This window comes from Mus musculus, chromosome 7 (assembly GCF_000001635.26).
Source record: "Mus musculus strain C57BL/6J chromosome 7, GRCm38.p6 C57BL/6J".
NCBI lineage: Eukaryota > Metazoa > Chordata > Mammalia > Rodentia > Muridae > Mus > Mus musculus.
This window is the reverse complement of record NC_000073.6, coordinates 43,995,201-44,012,036: the sequence shown is the minus strand read 5'-3', so window position 1 is coordinate 44,012,036 and position 16,836 is coordinate 43,995,201. Positions and strand designations below refer to the sequence as shown.

General features: G+C 48.4%; 2 protein-coding genes and 1 pseudogene across 2 annotated transcripts in view; all 3 read right to left on the bottom strand.

Moving 5' to 3' along the window:
- The window catches only part of Klk1b21 (kallikrein 1-related peptidase b21), a 101,968-nt gene extending 94,547 nt beyond the window's left edge, over positions 1-7,421 (bottom strand). The window contains exon 1 of the mRNA XM_017322001.1: positions 7,353-7,421. Within this exon, the coding sequence (XP_017177490.1) occupies positions 7,353-7,398 (46 nt within the window). The 5' untranslated portion in view covers positions 7,399-7,421. The remainder of the gene's footprint in view (positions 1-7,352) is intronic.
- Positions 3,103-7,398, bottom strand: Klk1b12-ps (kallikrein 1-related peptidase b12, pseudogene; annotated as a pseudogene).
- On the bottom strand, positions 12,162-16,160 carry Klk1b11 (kallikrein 1-related peptidase b11). Its single transcript, NM_010640.2, has 5 exons — positions 16,087-16,160; positions 14,188-14,347; positions 12,974-13,260; positions 12,741-12,877; positions 12,162-12,366 (listed from the first exon to the last, which is right to left on the bottom strand). Exons 1-5 carry the CDS (start codon positions 16,130-16,132, stop codon positions 12,211-12,213), a joined length of 786 nt encoding a protein of 261 aa, NP_034770.1. The 5' UTR covers positions 16,133-16,160; the 3' UTR covers positions 12,162-12,210.
- Between the last annotated feature and the right edge of the window lie 676 nt (positions 16,161-16,836).

The following is a 16,836-nucleotide window of genomic DNA, read 5'->3' as shown; positions in this document are numbered from 1 at the left end:
ATCCTAGTCTACATACTGCCATTCAAGACAGCCTGGGTAATATATAGAGTTTTTTCAAAACAAACCAATAAAATAAAATAAAATAAAATAAAATAAAATAAAATAAAATAAAATAAACAAATAGAAGTTATGGTGCAGATTACCATGGCCTGATCACTCTTTTATTCAAAAGTATTAAAACTCAGGTTATTCCAGGTGAGTGTCACCCACCCTGAGCAGAGTCGGGGTCACAATGTCCTTTCTCTTCCTCATTTCCTAGATCCTGAGCTACATTTTGAATTTAGCCAAGCCAGGGTTCATGTGAGACCCTTTCTCAAGAAACAGCAACCAGAAAATGTCACTTCCCTCCAGGAGCCTCATTGAGGGTTCAGCTTGGCAGCTGCATATTTTGGTGCACACCTTTGATCCCAGAACTTAGGAGTCAGGGGCTGGTGGATCTTGGTGAGGTCCAGGTTAGACTGTGCACATAGTGTATTCAGGTCAGTGAAACTACACAGGGAGACTTTGTCTCAAACGTTAAAACATCAAGAAGTCAGCATGGGTTCTGGTACAGAGAAGGGGAAATACCCAGCCTTTGACACCTACTTACTGTTGCAAGTTTCAGACCCATCCCCTCTTGTTGAGCATCTAGACTATTTCAGCTCTCATGGCAGTTAGCACATTTGACCTGGGTGTATTCCTGTGTACCCTGTAAGCTCCAAGAAGGCCAGGCTAGCTCTAATCCAGGCTCCATGAGGAGCTGGCAATCTAAGTTCTCCTCTGAGTCCTAGGCCTCTGTGCCCAAGTTCTTCTGAAAACTGCACTGTTCTTTGCTCTACATGACAAGAGAGGAAGCACGCATTCATCCACTTGTGAGTACATTCATGCACTTGATCTTTTTGTATGTCTTCAATCATTCTGGAGTTTGAGATAGGTGTACTGCACCGGAAGAGTCCAGTCCATGAGAATGGAAAGAGTTGAAGTGTTGCTGGAGATGAGCTTCAAACAACATCCATAGGGATGTAGATGAGAGGAGGATATGGGAATGAGGAAGAGGATGAAGGTTTGTATGCATTGAGAGAGAGGGGAGAAAAGATCCAGGTCCCAGAATTTTTCTCCCTCCCCTGCTGTCCTGCTCTGTTCCTGGGAGGAGGACTGAAATTTTGTCATACATGGCTGGCCCCTCATGTTCATCTTCCTGGAACTTTGTTGGTGTTCAGTGTAATGGATGTGTGGATTATCTATGTGAACTGATTGTACAGTGGATTTATCTGCCTCTGGATTGACTGCAGGGGTCATAAATGTGTCAATGTGGGACAAATCACTGGTCAGTGAATATATGCACTGGGGGTTCATTCCATTGGGTACTAGAGGTGACTGTTGGGGTGGGATACTGGCACTCTTTTATGATTCTCTCTGGGGGTCTAGGTTTGGGTTCACAGTGGGGACATCATTGTTGGTGGATCACTGTATGAGTGGCAGTAGAGTTATTTTAGAATTTCTAGGTAATGATTTTGTTAAGGAGAGTGTAGGTGATGTTTCTTCCTTTATATCTATTTTTGGGGGGCAGGAGGATGGGGTTGCTGAAGTCAGAGCCCAGTGCCTTACACAAACTCTCCACAGGTTCTCTATCACTAAGCCACACCCCCAGAAGAATCTCATTGGAGGACTCTATGCAGGTGCTGTACCTCTGAACCATGTCCTGCCCCTTATTGTGGGATGGATTCAAGACAGCTATGTTCCCTTCCTCTGACTTGTTTGTGACAGGTCTATATAGCTCAGGCTGACCTCCAGCTCAATGTGTATCTGTGGACAACCATGATTTTCTGATCCTCCTCCCAAGTGCAGGGATCACAGGCATGTGCTGCAGACTCAGCTCAGCACAGTGCTGAGGATGAAATGCAGGATGCTCACAGCTAGGCAAATATTCTGCCAACTAAGAAACAACACCAAGACCCCTTGACTGCTTTTATCTTGTATTTGGAGATAGATAAGATCTATGTATCTCTAAACTGCTCATCCAGGATTTGTAAAGACACTCCTCCCCAGCTGCTGGAGTACCTAGGTCGGGCTCCTCTTGCTGTGAGAGGATGGAGAGAGAGAGAGAGAGAGAGAGAGAGAGAGAGAGAGAGAGAGAGAGAGAGAGATTGGAATGACTAAGTCCTGTAGTTATCTTTCTAAATTTCTTCCCCAGTTTACATTCACATGAGCAAAGGCTTCATATTTCTGGCCCTGACATTATGCCTCTTTCTCCTGCCTACCATGTTCCTCTCCTTTCGACCAGTCTGCTGCTGACTGAACAAGATAGACTTCATCTTCAGTTTCCTCAGTATTGTCATCGGTAAGTGTTGGCAAGGACAAGGGTGACTTGGGATCCTTCACTCAACCACAGAGCTTCCTCCTACCCAGAGTTGTGGCTATATTTCCAGTTCTATCTAGCCTTCTGTCCTTCATGGCCCTTCTCCAGAAGTTCTCTGATACTCTTAGCTGTGGCTATGTCCCTCTAAACAGAAAGTGGTTTCTGGTCTGAGCAGCAGCAGCATAGTGGCCCTTTTTTCAAGATGGGTGATTCTCTGCACAAAGGACATGGTTCTAAGTCCACCCCTACCAAAGAAATCCCCTCGAGTGGACCCTGGTGGAGACACTGCAGCCTAGCTTTGAGGCAATCCCTGCCCTTCTGGGGACAGACTCTTCTCCAGTGAGTTTACATTTTATTAAAATAATACTCCAGCCAAATGTAAGAAACCAAGATAGGCAGTCTGAATTCGCAGTGTCTGACTGTTCATCATCTCTTCTGTTTCCAGTATAGGGTCAGGCCTAGATGGAGTCTCGCATTCTGATCTCTATAGCCTTTTCCTCTGTGATCTGAACATTTTTCTTGCCAGAGGAGACTCAAGTGGCATCCCTAAGTTGGTCTGAGCCTCTTGTGTGCATTTGTTTCAACCCCATCCCCTTAGCCAAGAGGACATATACACCTGTCCCTTGCTGATCTACTTTGCAAATCCTTACCTCAGCTACGGGAACCTAGGTTGTGTACCTCACTCCAGTAGGACAGAGAATGTCAGACCTTAAACTCATTTGCTTCATGGTGGGTTAAAAAAAAAACATGGGACAATATGATATTTGGGCATTTTTTTGTCATAGTATCTTTTATTCAGGAGGTGAGCATCTTTGGTGTAGATGCCTGGGAAAGCAAGTGTACAACATGGTTCAGGGTCATTCAATGTAGTACCTTGGAGAACACCATCACAGATCAGTGGGCCTCCTGAGTCACCCTGAAAGAAGGACAGGGAAAAAATTAAGGCAGAGCCTGGCTGTTGGATTCTAGTAGATAACCTGGAACTGACTCCCAGGGCAGGAATACAGGGACTCTAAGAGAAATCTCTGTTCAATAGATGAGGGAATTCAACTCTTTGGAGCCCAGATCTTATGAGAATATTGGGTTGTGGTGAGATGCTCACAGGACCATCCCCTAAGACAAGTCTAAGAGGAGAAATCATACCAGCTACATGATCCTCCCCTCCCAGTGCACATCCCTCCCATAGGGAAGGATGCAAAGAGCCTGCCTAGTCAGGGTGTTGAAGTGCGAACCAAGAACCTTGTTCTCTCTTTCAGCCCTTCACCTCACTGTAGGGAGACACTTTCACCTTGCAAGTGTCTTTGCCGCCACCCATCTCTCTGCACACAACATGACATCTGTCACCTTCTCATTGTAGTTTTTGACACAGTCCTCAATAGGCAGAAGCTTGATGGACACACACTGCAGATCATCTGGTTATTGTACTGTGGATCAGGGGGAATTGGGTGGTGAGCAGGGCCCAGTCCAGTTTTCTCTGCCCCTCTTCCACACCCTGCTGTATTAGTTATACCACCCTCATATTTAGTGGGTGTAATGCTGTCCCAGCCTGATGCTAGGCATGCACTACTGAGCTTGGGCTTCTTAGTGGGCAGGTCGATGGGCTTCAGAATATCTGTGATGGCAGCAGGCTTGCTGAGGCGGAGCAGCATCAGGTCATTGCTAAAGTCGTCCTCAGGATGTAGTTTTTTGTTCATCATGAGGCTCATGTTGAAGCCAGGGTGAGGGAAGCTTTTGCTGACCAATCGGTGCTGAGCAGAGGGTTCCTCTTAGAATAGGTTGTTTTGCCCAGTCAACCCTCAAACTGGCTGGTGGGCAGGGAAGTAGATGGAGCAAGTGAGAGGAGCCTAAGGGGAGATTGGGTAGAGTAAATAGGAAGAGTGGGGGGGGGGTGAGGGAGGGAGGAAGGAAGAGAGAGTCAAGGACAGAAACACACAGAGACAGAAAGACACACACACACACACACACACACACACACACACACACACACACATACGAAAAAGATAGAGAAAAACAAACAGAGAAACAGAAAGGCACATACATACATAAATACACAAACATACATACATACATACATACATACATACATATATACATACATACATAGGCAGAGAGGCAGAAGGGACATACACAGGAAGAGAAGACAAGGGAGGAGTGGGCAGGGAGGAGGGGTAGGCCTGAGAGCTGCTCAGGTGCAGCTAGGACAGGGCTGAACTTCCCCAGTAGGTAAAGCTTGGCCTGCAGCCCAATGTCTGAGATCTCACCACTCATCCCACAGTATCTATCTCTCTCTGTACTCAGTTACCTCACCCAGCTCCAGTTTTGACCAGCCCTTCTCTGCGTGTCCTAGAGTGGACAGAAGGTCCTAAAGGCAGAGCTGCTCTAAGTAAGTGAGGACTTCTCTCACAGCCTACCCTCAGGGACAGCAAGTTCTATCCTCAGGGACCCTTCAGGTCTGGTCCCCACTATGATCAGTAGTGATAAAAGAGAACAGATGAGACCCAGACCCAGACAGGGCAAGGAGAGTCCCAAGGGGACACACACAATGACAGATGGCCATGGAGACAGTAAGATTTGAATACAGACATGAAGTAGACAGACAATAAGACAGGGGAAAAAAAGAAAGAAACAGGACTCTGAACACAAACCTGGATGCATGAGGAAAGAGAGACCCAGGAAGTCATGGATAGACTTTCAGCCAGTCCCACCCCCCCCCACCTCAGTACCCCAGCCTGTCTTGGAGTCATGATCTGTGACTGCCACCCTGCTTTCCTGTGTCCACCCTTACTCACTGGACATAGCAGTGAGCAGCTGTGAGAACCCAGTTGAGGTCTAACAGGACTCCCCCACATATGTGTTTCTTGTAGTTGTACAAAGCCACCTGCCAGGGTTGGGAATTCTTCTCACAGTTATATCCTCCAACCACTCGAGACTGGACAGGAGGTGCACATCTGCAACAGGGGTAATCAGGGAGGGCAGAGTTGGCACATGTAGGGAGGTGTACCATTGGGGGACATAGCTAAGCAGGGCTGGGATCTGTGGACATGTCCAGGTGATCTGGGGTAGAGACCAATATATGGCTGGTACTGGATAGGGAGATAGATGTATGCTGCGGGGACAGAAATAACTCTTGAATCAGGAATTGGGTATAATGCCAGGTCACTCTATAGTTTTGGGTTAAGGGACAGAAAGGGAGGGGAGAGAGAGAGAGAGAGAGAGAGAGAGAGAGAGAGAGAGAGAGAGAGAGAGAAGAGAGAGAGAAAGAAAGAGAGAGAGAGAGAGAGAGAGAGAGAGAGAGAGAGAGAGAGAGAGAGAGAATTCCAGTTTATTCTTAATCCCTTGAGAATGATATCCTCTGATATGGAATTTAGAGTCTCCAAAGTTTAAGAAGAAGTCACAGTCTTTGCTGGGTTTTGGGAATTCTGGAAAGGTGAGATATCAGAAAACTAGATTTGAATAAATAAATAAATCCAGGAAAGGGAGCTTGGGGTTGATTTTGGGATTCTTGGATTGGGCATGAAGTGGCAGCTGGGATGAAGAGATTGAGGAATTTCCAGGTAAAAGGAGCAGGGTCAAGGCTAAGGCGTGGGCTCATTTTAGGTTCTGTGGTGGAGATGACATCTAAGAGGGGTGGGGCTCCCTGAGAATGCAGTTTGAGACAGGACAAGCAGTGAGAGAAGGAAATTCTGGGGGTCTGTGAGGAAAAGGTTCTGCTCCTGTGGAGGTGGGCAAGTGATCTGGTTATTGGAGAGGCTCAGGGTTCTCTTGGAGGCAGCCTCTGGACAGGTGTGGAAAAGGAATTAAAGACTCTGGATGGAAGTGGAAACATACTTAGAGCAAGTCAGGCTACTTTGAGGAAGAGCAGAGGACCCAGTTGATGTGAGGTAGTAGGGTTAGGCATTGGGGTCTTTGGGGTGTCCTGCACAGAGTGGGAAATAGAGCTATTCAGTGGGGCTCTAGAGAGAGGAAACAGGAGCCTCTGGCTCAGGGAGTGAGGCAAGAGAGGAAAGATAAGGCCAAAGCACGGCATTTGGAAACAGTAAATCTTCGCAATCCATGCACAGACCAACTTCTTTGTAACCTCCGTACACAACAGGCTGAGGCAGAGGGATTGCCATGGACTGAAGTCAAGCCTGGGCTACATCATGAGATACTAACTCAGAACTTATTCCCAAGAGCTGGGAATGCAATGGCTTGGCTGCTACAGGATTGGCCATGCAAGCATTAGGACCTGAGCTGAACCCTCCAGAAGACAGAGGAAAAGTCAGGTGTGATGTTGTAGCCTGTAACCCCAGAGCTGTGTAGGTGGAAACAGGAGGATTCCCTTGAGTCTTTCTGCACAATCATCTTAGCCTAACAGGAAGACTCCATTCAGTGAGAGACCCAGGCCCAGGTGGCCAGTGATTGATGAAGATATTTCATGTCCACATTGGGTGTCTGCAAAATCACCCCTTCTCCAAAAACAAGACTAAACAAAAAGCCAGTGAGAAGGGACATGGACAGTTTCCCCCAGCAGAAAGGGGTGGAACCAATCTTATGTCACAAGCCAATTTGAGAAGTGAAAGTTTTGGTAGAAACTGGCCAACTTGAGATGATGGGAAACCAGTTGTCATCATGTGGAGAACACACTTGAAAGCTGGCAGCTGCTAGACAGCCAATGACAGTAGTGTGGGATTAGGCAAGTCCATGATTCAGGGCTTGGGCTATGAGGCTCTAGGAAAATCAATCAACTGGAGGGACATCTGAGGTCTTAATTTTTGTAAGGGGTTGGCTTCCTTAGAAAGACTGGAGAAGCCCAGAGATGGTCAGGGGACTAAGAAAGAGTAGAAAGTTCTGTAAAGTGGGAAGTATGCTCGGTGCAAGAACTGTGGGGGACCTGGCAGTGTACAGGGCCAGAGAAGGAGGAGCAGGTGGTGCTCATGATATAGCTGAGGAGAGGGGAGAGGGGAAAGGGATGGCCAGGGCCAAAGGCAGCAGGAGAGTCAGGGCTCTGACCCCTCCCATTTCCTCATCTCACCAATCCCTCCTAGGGACAGGGCTAGGAACAGGATCAGGAACCACATGGTAACAGGTGTCCAGGAGCTGCAGGAGGTGAGCTTGGAGCTGTGGAGTCTCCTCAGGGAGACTTTAAAACCCTCATTCTCCCCCACAGCCCCTCCCCTGTCCTCTTTCTACCCAGATGCTGACCGAAGCTCTGTCCTTGCTGACAGAGTTGTACTTCCTGCTTGCACCCTCCTGGCTGTGGGATGGGAGGGCCTCGTTGCACCCACTGTACAGTAGGCCCTAGGTCACCCTGGACACCTTCCCAGGGATGAGATTGGGTGGGGCAGGACCTGCTGTTTCTGGAGCTGTTTGAGTTCCGGGGACTGTAGCCAGATGGCAAGGTCAGGGGTGATGGTCAGGAAGTGTGAAAGGAGGATGGAGAAGCGAGTGACCCCCAACTCACAGCTCTAAGTAAGGTCCTGCACCTCAATAAGAAGGTTACCCTACAAATCAGTAGTCTGCACAAATTCTTTGCACCAGGGATAGCCAGGAGAGCTGCAAGCTCCCTGCAGATAAAAATTCTTTATCTGAGAATGCCCAAATGCTTCCTTTTTGGACTTGGAACTCTGGATCACTGATTTTATTGATTCTATGAGAAGTTTCAGAGCTGGGTGTAGTATTGCACACCTTCAATACCAGCACTTTGAAGCCAGAGCCAGGTGGATCTGTGGGATTCTAGGCTCTAGTAGTCTGTGATGTAGACCATCTTAGTCTACATAGTGAGTTTCAAGACAGCCAGGGTAATATATAGAGCTGTCTCAAAACAAACCAATAAATTAAAATGAATAAAAGTTTTGGTACATATTACCATGGTCTATTGACACTTTGGTTCAAGAATATGAGAACTCAGGTTTTTCCAGTTTTGTGTTACCCACCCTAAACAGTGTTGGGATAACAATGACCATGTTCTTCTTTGTTTCCTAGATCCTGAGCTACATTTTGAGGTTAGCCCACCCTGGGCCATGTGAGACCCTTTCTCAAGAAACAGCAACCAGAAAATGTCACCTCCCTCCAGGAGCCTCATTGAGGGTTCAGTTTGGCAGCTGCATATTTTGGTGCACACCTTTGATCCCAGAACTTAGCAGTCAGGGGCTGGTGGATCTTGGTGAGGTCCAGGTTAGACTGTGCACATAGTGTACTCAGGCCAGTGAAACTACACAGGGAGACTTTGTCTCAAATGTTAAAACATCAAGAAGTCAGCATGGGTTCTGGTGCAGAGAAGGGGAAATACCCAGCCTTTGATACCTACTTACTGTTGCAGGTTTCAGACCCATCCCCTCTTGTTGAGCATCTAGACTATTTCATCTCTCATGGCAGTTAGCACATTTGACCTGGGTGCATGCATGTTTTCTCTCTAAGCTCCAAGAAGGCCAGGCTAGCCCTAATCTAGGGTAAGTGAGGAGCTGGTGATCAACTGGCAACCAAGTTCTCTTCTGAGTCCTAGGTTTCTGTGCACAAGTTCTCCTGAAAACTCCACTGTTCTTTGCTCTAAAGGACGAGAGAAGAAGCATGTATTCCTCCATTTGTGAGTTCTTTCATTCACTCAATCTTTTATGTATGTCTTCAAGCATACATAATCATGCTGGAGTTTAAGATAGGTGTACTGTATCAGAAGAGGCCAGCTCATGAAAATGGAAAGAGTTGAAGTGGTCCTGGAGGTGAGCTGCAAACAGCTTCACAGGAAACAGGTTGTAGATGAGAGGGAGAAATGGAAAGGAGGAAGAGCATGATTATGATTTGCACTCGGAGGTGGTGGAGAATAGATCCAGGTCCCCAAAACTTTCTCCTTCCCCAGCTGACGTGCTCTGTTCCTGCAAGGAGAAAGAAAGTTGGTTCTACATGGCTGGTCCCTCATATCCATGTTCCTGGTAACGTTGTTGGTGTTCAGCATGGTAGATCGGTTGATGGCATATGTACATGGTCTGGCTTCATATGCCTATGGATTGACTGCAGGAGGCATAAGAGTGTCAACATGGGACAATTCACTGGTCAGTGTATACATAGATGGGGGGTTCTTCTATTGGGTGCTAGAGGTGACTGTGGGGGTGGGACACTGGCATTCTTACTGGAGTATTTCTGCGGGAGTAGGTTAGGTCTCACAGTAGGTGCATCATTGATGGTGGGTAACTCTATGAATGGCAGTAGAGTTATTTTAGAATTTCTAGGTAGTGATTTTGGTAATGTGAGTGGAGATGCTGTTTTTCTTTTCTTTTCTGGGGGGGGGGGAGGAGAAGGTTGCTGAAGGCAGAACTCAGAACCTTACACACACACTCCACAGGGTCTCTATCACTGAGCTACACCCCCAGAAGAACCTCACTGGAGGACTCTAGGCAGGTGCTTTCCCTCTGAACAATGCCCCAGCCCTGATGGAGTACTTAGGTTGGGTTTCTCACAGTGTGAGAGGAAGGAGAGAGTGAGAGAGCAAGAGCGAGAGAAAGAGATAGAGGAGTGGAGGGAGAGAGGGTTGGAAAAAGAAAGAGAGAGAGAGAGAGAGAGAGAGAGAGAGAGAGAGAGAGAGAGAGAGAGAGAGAGAGAGAGAGATTGGGGTAACTGTAGTTATCAAACAAGGGCTTCATATTTCTGGCCCTAGTACTATGCCTCATTCTCTGGACCACCATGTTCCTCTCCTTCTGACCAGTCTACCACTGCTTGAACAAGATAGACTTCATCTTCAGGTTCCTTAGCATTGGCATCGGTAGTGTTGGCAAAGGAAAGGGTGACTGTGATCCTCCACCCAAACCCAGAGCCTCCTCCTACCCAGAGGTGTGGCTAGGTTTCCAGCTCTGTTCCTCCTAGGGAGAGGGGTGTCTCTGCATCTTTCTTGGGCTTTCTCTGTATCCCAGGGTGGCTTTGGACTCACTCTGTCGTCCATGCTGGCTTTCAATATGCCATTCTCTTGCCTCATCATCATAAGTAGCTGCGATTAAAATCTTCTGCCCACTATTGTGACTGATGAACTTGTCCCCCATTTTCCTTTCTGCTCTGAGTATGTATCCATTTGTCGTGTGTGTGTGTGTGTGTGTGTGTGTGTGTGTGTGTGTGTGTGTCTACTTTTGGCAGGTCAGGGAGTTTGTCTCTGTCTCTTTCCTTTTGGGAGTGGTGGTATTCCCTGTCTAGCCTTCTGTCCTCTTCTGACCCCACCCCAGTACAGGGCTCCTTATTCCCCTCAGCCTGACTCTGTTTGTGGTTGATGCTGTGGCTAGGTGAGGGCGAGGCCTCAGATGGAAAGGCAGTGCCTCCAAAAGGCAGGGTGGAGCCCAGGAAAGGGGGTCAGCCTCCTGGGCTTAGGGTTTGGGGTAGGGCTCTGAGTCAAGTTCTCATGGGGTCCCTTCCCAGAGGAACTTCGTCCTTCCTCAACCAAGTGCTAATGTGGAGCTACAGTTTGCCTTCCATGGAGCAGAGGCTCAGCTACTTCCATTGGGCCTCGAGACATCACTCATTGCAGTTGCAGCAGCAGTCCATTTTGGACAGGAACTTGGAGCCTGTCCAGAAGTTGTCTGTTGTAAACAGCTTTGTGCATTACCATGGAACTCTCCAACAGAGGGATATGTCATCTTCTCAGGACACTAATGAGTTCCTGCAGCCAGATGCCTCAACCTCTGTCCCTGTGGCTCAGTTTTCATCAAACCTCCCTTGATGTCCCATACTTCCCCTGAGAGCAGGTAGCACCTTCAGGCTCAGGACACAGGTGGCAAGACCAGTTCCACTCGCTAAGGCCTACTCCTTTCTGACTGAGTATTGGCAGGGACCCTTCTCTGGAAGTTCTCTGATACTGTTAGCTGTGGCTTGTTCCTCTAAACAGACAGTGTTTTGTGGTCCTGTGCAGCAGCAGCAGCAGTGTGGCCCTATTCCCAAGATGGGTGTACTGGCTAGTTTTGTGTCAACTTGACACAGCTGGAGTTATCACAGAGAAAGGAGCTTCAGTTGAGGAAATGCCTCCATGATATCCAACTGTAAGGTATTTTCTCAATTAGTGATCAAGGGGGAAAGGTCCCTTGTGGGTGGGACCATCTCTGGGCTGGTAGTCGTGGTTCTATAAGAGAGCAGGCTGACCAAGCCAGGTAAAGCAAGCCAGTAAAGAACATCCCTCCATGGCCTCTGCATCAGCTCCTGCTTTCTGACCTGCTTGAGTTCCAGTCCTGACTTCCTTGGTGATGAACAGCAATGTGGAAGTGTAAGCCGAATAAACCCTTTCCTCCCCAACTTGCTTCTTGGTCATGATGTTTGTGCAGGAATAGAAACCCTGACTAAGACAATGGGTGATTCTCTGTGCCACAGGAAATGGTTCTAAGTCACTCTTCATCCTTTGGCCAACCCTATCAAAGAAATCCCATCCAGTGTCCACTGGTTGAGACACCACAGGCTAGCCTTTGGGGCAGTCCCTGTCCTTCTGTGGACAGACTCTTCTCCCTCAATTCAAGGCTTCATTAACATAAAACCCAGCCCAGTTCAAAAAACCCAGATTGGCAATCTGAATTCTCAGTGTCTGACTGTTTATCATCTCTTCTGCTTCCAGTATAGGGTTAGGCCTACCTGGAGTCAATCATTCTGATGTCTCTAATCTTTTCCTGTGATCTGAACATTTTTCTTGCCATAGGAGACTTACGAGCATTCCTGAGTTTGTCTGAGCCTTTTGTCTGCATTTGTTTCAACCCCACCCCCTTAGCCAATAGTACATGTACACCTGTCCCTTGCTGATCTACTTTGGAAGTCCAGACCTTAGCCGAGGGATCCTTGATTTGGTCCTGCACTCCAGTAGGACAGAGAATGTCAGACCTTGAACTCATTTGTTTCATGGTGTATTTTATTGAGAACAGCAGATAATGTGACACTCAGGGGTTTTTTGCCATAGTGTCTTTTATCCAGTTGGTAAACTTAATAAGTTTTGTGTAGACTCCCGGCGTATTGGGTTTGCCACATGGGATAGGGCCCCATGCTGTGATACCATGGAGAACACCATCACAGATCAGTGGGCCTCCTGAGTCACCCTGAAAGAAGGATAGGGTCAGGAGCAAGAAAGCACCTGGCAGTTGGATTCTAGTAGACAACCTGGAACTGACTCCAGGGAGGAACATAGGGACTCTTAAGAGGCAGCTCTGGTCAGCAAGTGAGGGAATCCAGGTCTTGGGAGCCCAGATCTTATGAGGACATTGGGTTGTGGTGAGGGCCTCACAGGACCATCCCCTAAGCAAAGTTACAGAGGAGAACTACTACCAGCTACAGGATCCTCCCCTCCCAGGGTGCATCCCTTCCATAGAGAAGGATGCAAAGAGCCTGCCGAGTCAGGTAGTTGAAGTGGGAACCAAGAACCTCAGTTCTCTCTTTCAGCCCTTCACCTCACTGTAGGGAGGGTCTGTCTCACCTTGCAAGTATCTTTGCCTCCACCCATCTCTCCTGCACACAACATGACATCTGTCACCTTTTGATTGTGGTTTTTGACACAGACCTCATTAGGCAGGAGCTTGATGGACACACACTGGAGATCATCTGGGGTTTGGACTGTGGAGCAGGGGAAAAGTGGGTGGTGAGCAGGGCCAAATCCAGACCCCTCTGTCCCTCCCCCACACCGAGCTGTGTTGCTTGGAGAAGACTCACATTTCGTGGGTGTAATGCTGCCCCAGCCTGAGACTAGGCATGTGCTCCCCAGCTTGGGCTCCTCAGTGGGCAGGGCGATGGGCTTCACAGCATCTGTGATGTCAGCTGGCTCGCTGAGGCGTAGTAACATCAGGTCATTGCTCTCATCGTCCTCAGGTTCTGGGTTGTGGATTATGAGGAGGCTCATGTTGTAGTCAGGGTGGGGGAAGCTTTTGCTGACCATTCGGTGCTGAGCAGAGGGTTCACGTTGGAATAGCTTTGTTTTGCCCAGCCAAACATTATACTGGCTAGGGGACAAGGCAGGAGATGGAGGGAGTGAGATGAGAGAATCAGGGTGATTGGTCAGAGTCAGAAGAGGGGGAGGAGGGAGGGAGGAAGGAAATGAGACTCAGGGAAAGAAACACACAGAGACAGAAAGATACACACACATACACCACACACACACACACAGAAACACAGAGAGACAGAAAGGCATATACATACATCATACATACATACATACATACATACATACATACATACATACATAAGGAGTCAGAGAGGCAGAAAGAGACAGAGACAGGAACAGAAGACAAGGGAAGAGGGGGCAGGGAGGAGCAGCAGGCCTGAGAGCTGCTCAGGTGCAGCTAGGACAGGGCTGAACTTCCCCAGCAGGTAAGGCCTGGCCTGCAGCCCAAGGTCTGAGCCCTCCCCTCCCTCCCCAGCATCCAGCTCTCTCTGTACTCAGTTACCTCACCCAGCTCCAGTTCTGACCAGCCCTTCTCTGTGTGTCCTAGAGTGGACAGAAGGTCCTAAAGGTAGAGCTGCTCTGAGGAGAGTGAGGACATCTCTCACAGCCTACCCTCAGGCACAGCACTCTCTATCCTCAGGGGCCCTTTAGGTCTTTTCCCCACTATGGTCAGTAGTGATATAAGAGGACACATGAGACCCAGAACCAGAAAGGTGTGCCTAGTGTCCCAAGTCAGACACACAGTGACAGATGACCACGGAGACACTCAGACTTGAATACAGACAGGAGACAGAGAGATAAAAAGACAGAAAAGAAAGAAACAGGACTCTGAACAAAATCCTTGGAGGATGGAGTAAAGAGAGACCCAGGAGGTCATAGATAGACTTTCTGCCAGTCCCACCCACCTGGCCTTCAGTATTCCAGCCTGTCCTGGAGTCATGATCTCTGGCTTCCACCCTGCTTTCCTGTCTCCACCCTTACTTACCTGACATGGCAGTGGGCAGCTGTGAGAACCCAGTTACGGTCCAACAGGACTCCCCCGCATATATATTTGTTGTAGCGGTACACAGCCACATGCCAGGGTTGGGAATTCTTCTCACAGTTAAATCCTCCAACAATTCGAGACTGGACAGGAGGTGCAGCATCTGCAACAGGAGCAATGGGGGAGGGGAGAGTTGGCACATGTAGGGAGGTCAACCCTTGATGGACACAGTTAAGCACTGCTGGGATCAGGGGAAATGGCCAGGGGATCTAGGGAAGGGACCAATATATGGCTGGTCCTGGATAGGGAGATGAATGCTGTGGGTATAGAAAGAACTCTTAAATCAGGAATCGGGTATAATGTCAGGCCAGTTTAGAAATTTAGGTTAAGGGATGGCAGGAAAGCTTCAATCTTAGTCCAATGAGAATGAAATTCTCTAGTATGGAATTTAGAGTCTTCAAGGCTCGTGAACAAGTCACAGCCTTGGATGGGTTTTGGGAATTCTTGAAAGGTGAGGCCTCAGAAAATTAGATTTGAATGAATAAATGAAACCAGGAAAGGGAGCTTGGGGTTGATTTGAGGTTTCTTGGTGTGGGCATGAAGTGGCAGCTGGGATGGAGAGATTGAGGAATTTCCAGGTAAAAGGAGCAGGGTCAAGGATAGGGCCTGGACTCCTGTTAGGGTCTGTGGTGGAGATGACATCTAAGAGGGTGGGACTCCCTTAAAAAGGAGTTTGGGTTGGGACAAGCAGTGATAGAAGGAAATTCTGGGGGACTGTGAGGAAAAGGCTCTGCTCCTGTGCAGGTGGGCAAGTGGTCTGGGCATTGGATAGGATCATTGTTCTCTTAGGCAGCCCCACTACAGGAGTGGAAAAGGAATTAAAGCCTCTGGACAGAAGTAAAAACTGTTAGATCAAGCGAGGCCACTGGGAGGCAGAGAGGAGGATCCAATTATGTAAGGTACAAGGGTTAGGTATTGGGGTCTTTTGGGGTGTCCTGTAGAGAGTGGGAACTAGAGCTGTGCATTGGAGCTCTGATGAGATGGGACAGGAGCCTGCAGCGTAGGGAGAGAGGCATGAGTGTTAAGAGCAGGCCAAGGCACAGCATTTGGGAACAGGATATCTTGGCAAGCCATGCATAGCTGCACTTCTCTATAACCTCAGTACCCAGCAGGCTGAGGCAGAGGCATTGCCATGGATGAAGACAAGCATGGGCTACATCATGAGACACTAACTCAGAACTTATTCCCAAGAGCTGGGCTGGAGATGGCTTGGTTGTTACACAATTGGCCATGCAAGCATTAGGACCTGAGCTGAACCCTCCAGAACACAGGGAAAAAGTCAGGTGAGATGCTGTGTGCCTGTAACCCCAGAGCTGGGTAGGTGGAACCAGGAGGATTCGCTTGAGTTTAGCTGGACAGTCATCTTAGCCTAACAGAAGTCTCCATTCAGTAAGAGACCCTCCCATTGTTGGGGGACCAGTTGTCATCATGTAGCAAACACAGATGAAGGCTGGCAGCTGCTGGACAGCCTAAGGCTCTAGTGTGGGATTAGGCAAGCCTCTGACTCAGGCTTAGGGCTATGAGGCTCTAGGAAAAACAATATACTGTAGGGAAATCTGAGGTCCTAAGTTTGGTAAGAAGTTGGGTTACTTAGAAAGACTGGAGAAGCTCAGAGATGGTCAGGTTTCTAAGAAAGAGGAGAAATTTCTGGAAAGTGGGATTGGACCCGCATCTGTCCTGAGAGCAAGGACTGTGAGGGACCTGGCACTGTGCAGGGCAGAGAAGGAGGAGCAGGTGATGGTTCATGATGTAGCTGGGGTCAGGGGAGAGGAGAGAGGGATGGCCAGGGTCAAAGGCAGCAGGAGAGTTAGGGCTGTGACCCCTCCCTTTCCCTCATCTCACCAATCCCTCCTAGGGACAGGGCTAGGAACAGGATCAGGAACCACATGGTAACAGGTGTCCAGGAGCTGCAGGAGGTGAGCTTGGAGCTTTTGAGGCTCTTCAGGATATTTTAAATACACTCATTCTCCCCACAGCCCCACCCCTGTCCTGTTGCCACCCAGATGCTGACTAAGCCCTGCCCTTGCTGACAGAGGTGGACTCCCTGCTTGCACCCTCCTGGCTGTGGAATTGGAGGGCCTCGTTGCGCCCGCTGTACAGTAGGCCCTAGTTCACCCTGGATACCTTCCTAGGGATGAAACTGGTTTGGGCAGTGCCTGTTGTTCCTGGAGCTGTTTGAGTTCCGGGGACCTTAGCCAGATGGCAAGGTCAGGGACAATGGTGAGTTGGTGTTAAAGGAGGATGGAGGAGCAAGTGACTCCCAACCCCCAGTTCTAAGGAAGTTCCTGTACCTCAAGTCCAAGATTATCCCCAGAAAGTAGCAGTTAGAACAAGATTTTTTTCACCAGTGATAGATGAGACGGCTGCCAGTTCACTGTATATACAATTAATTTTTTTGAGAAAGCCAAAGTTCTTGCCTTTTTGCACTTTGAACTCTGTGTCACTGATTTTATTGTTTCTATGAGAAGTTTGGGAGCTGGGTGTAGTGGTTCACACCTTTAATACCACATTTTGAAGCCAGAGCCAGGTGGATCTGTGTGATTTTAAACTCTAGTATTATGTGATGTAGACCAACCTAGTCTACATATTGAC

What these genes read in the sequence shown, in the direction of transcription:
- Klk1b11 (NM_010640.2), bottom strand. Translation starts at nt 16,132, where the DNA reads ATGTGGTTCCTGATCCTGTTCCTAGCCCTGTCCCTAGGAGGGATTG. An exon ending in CCTGTCCCTAGGAGGGATTG is followed by an intron (nt 14,348 to 16,086) that starts GTGAGATGAGGG and finishes CTCCTGTTGCAG; the next exon opens with ATGCTGCACCTCCTGTCCAG. An exon ending in GCTGCCCACTGCCATGTCAG is followed by an intron (nt 13,261 to 14,187) that starts GTAAGTAAGGGT and finishes CTTGTCCCCTAG; the next exon opens with CCAGTATAATGTTTGGCTGG.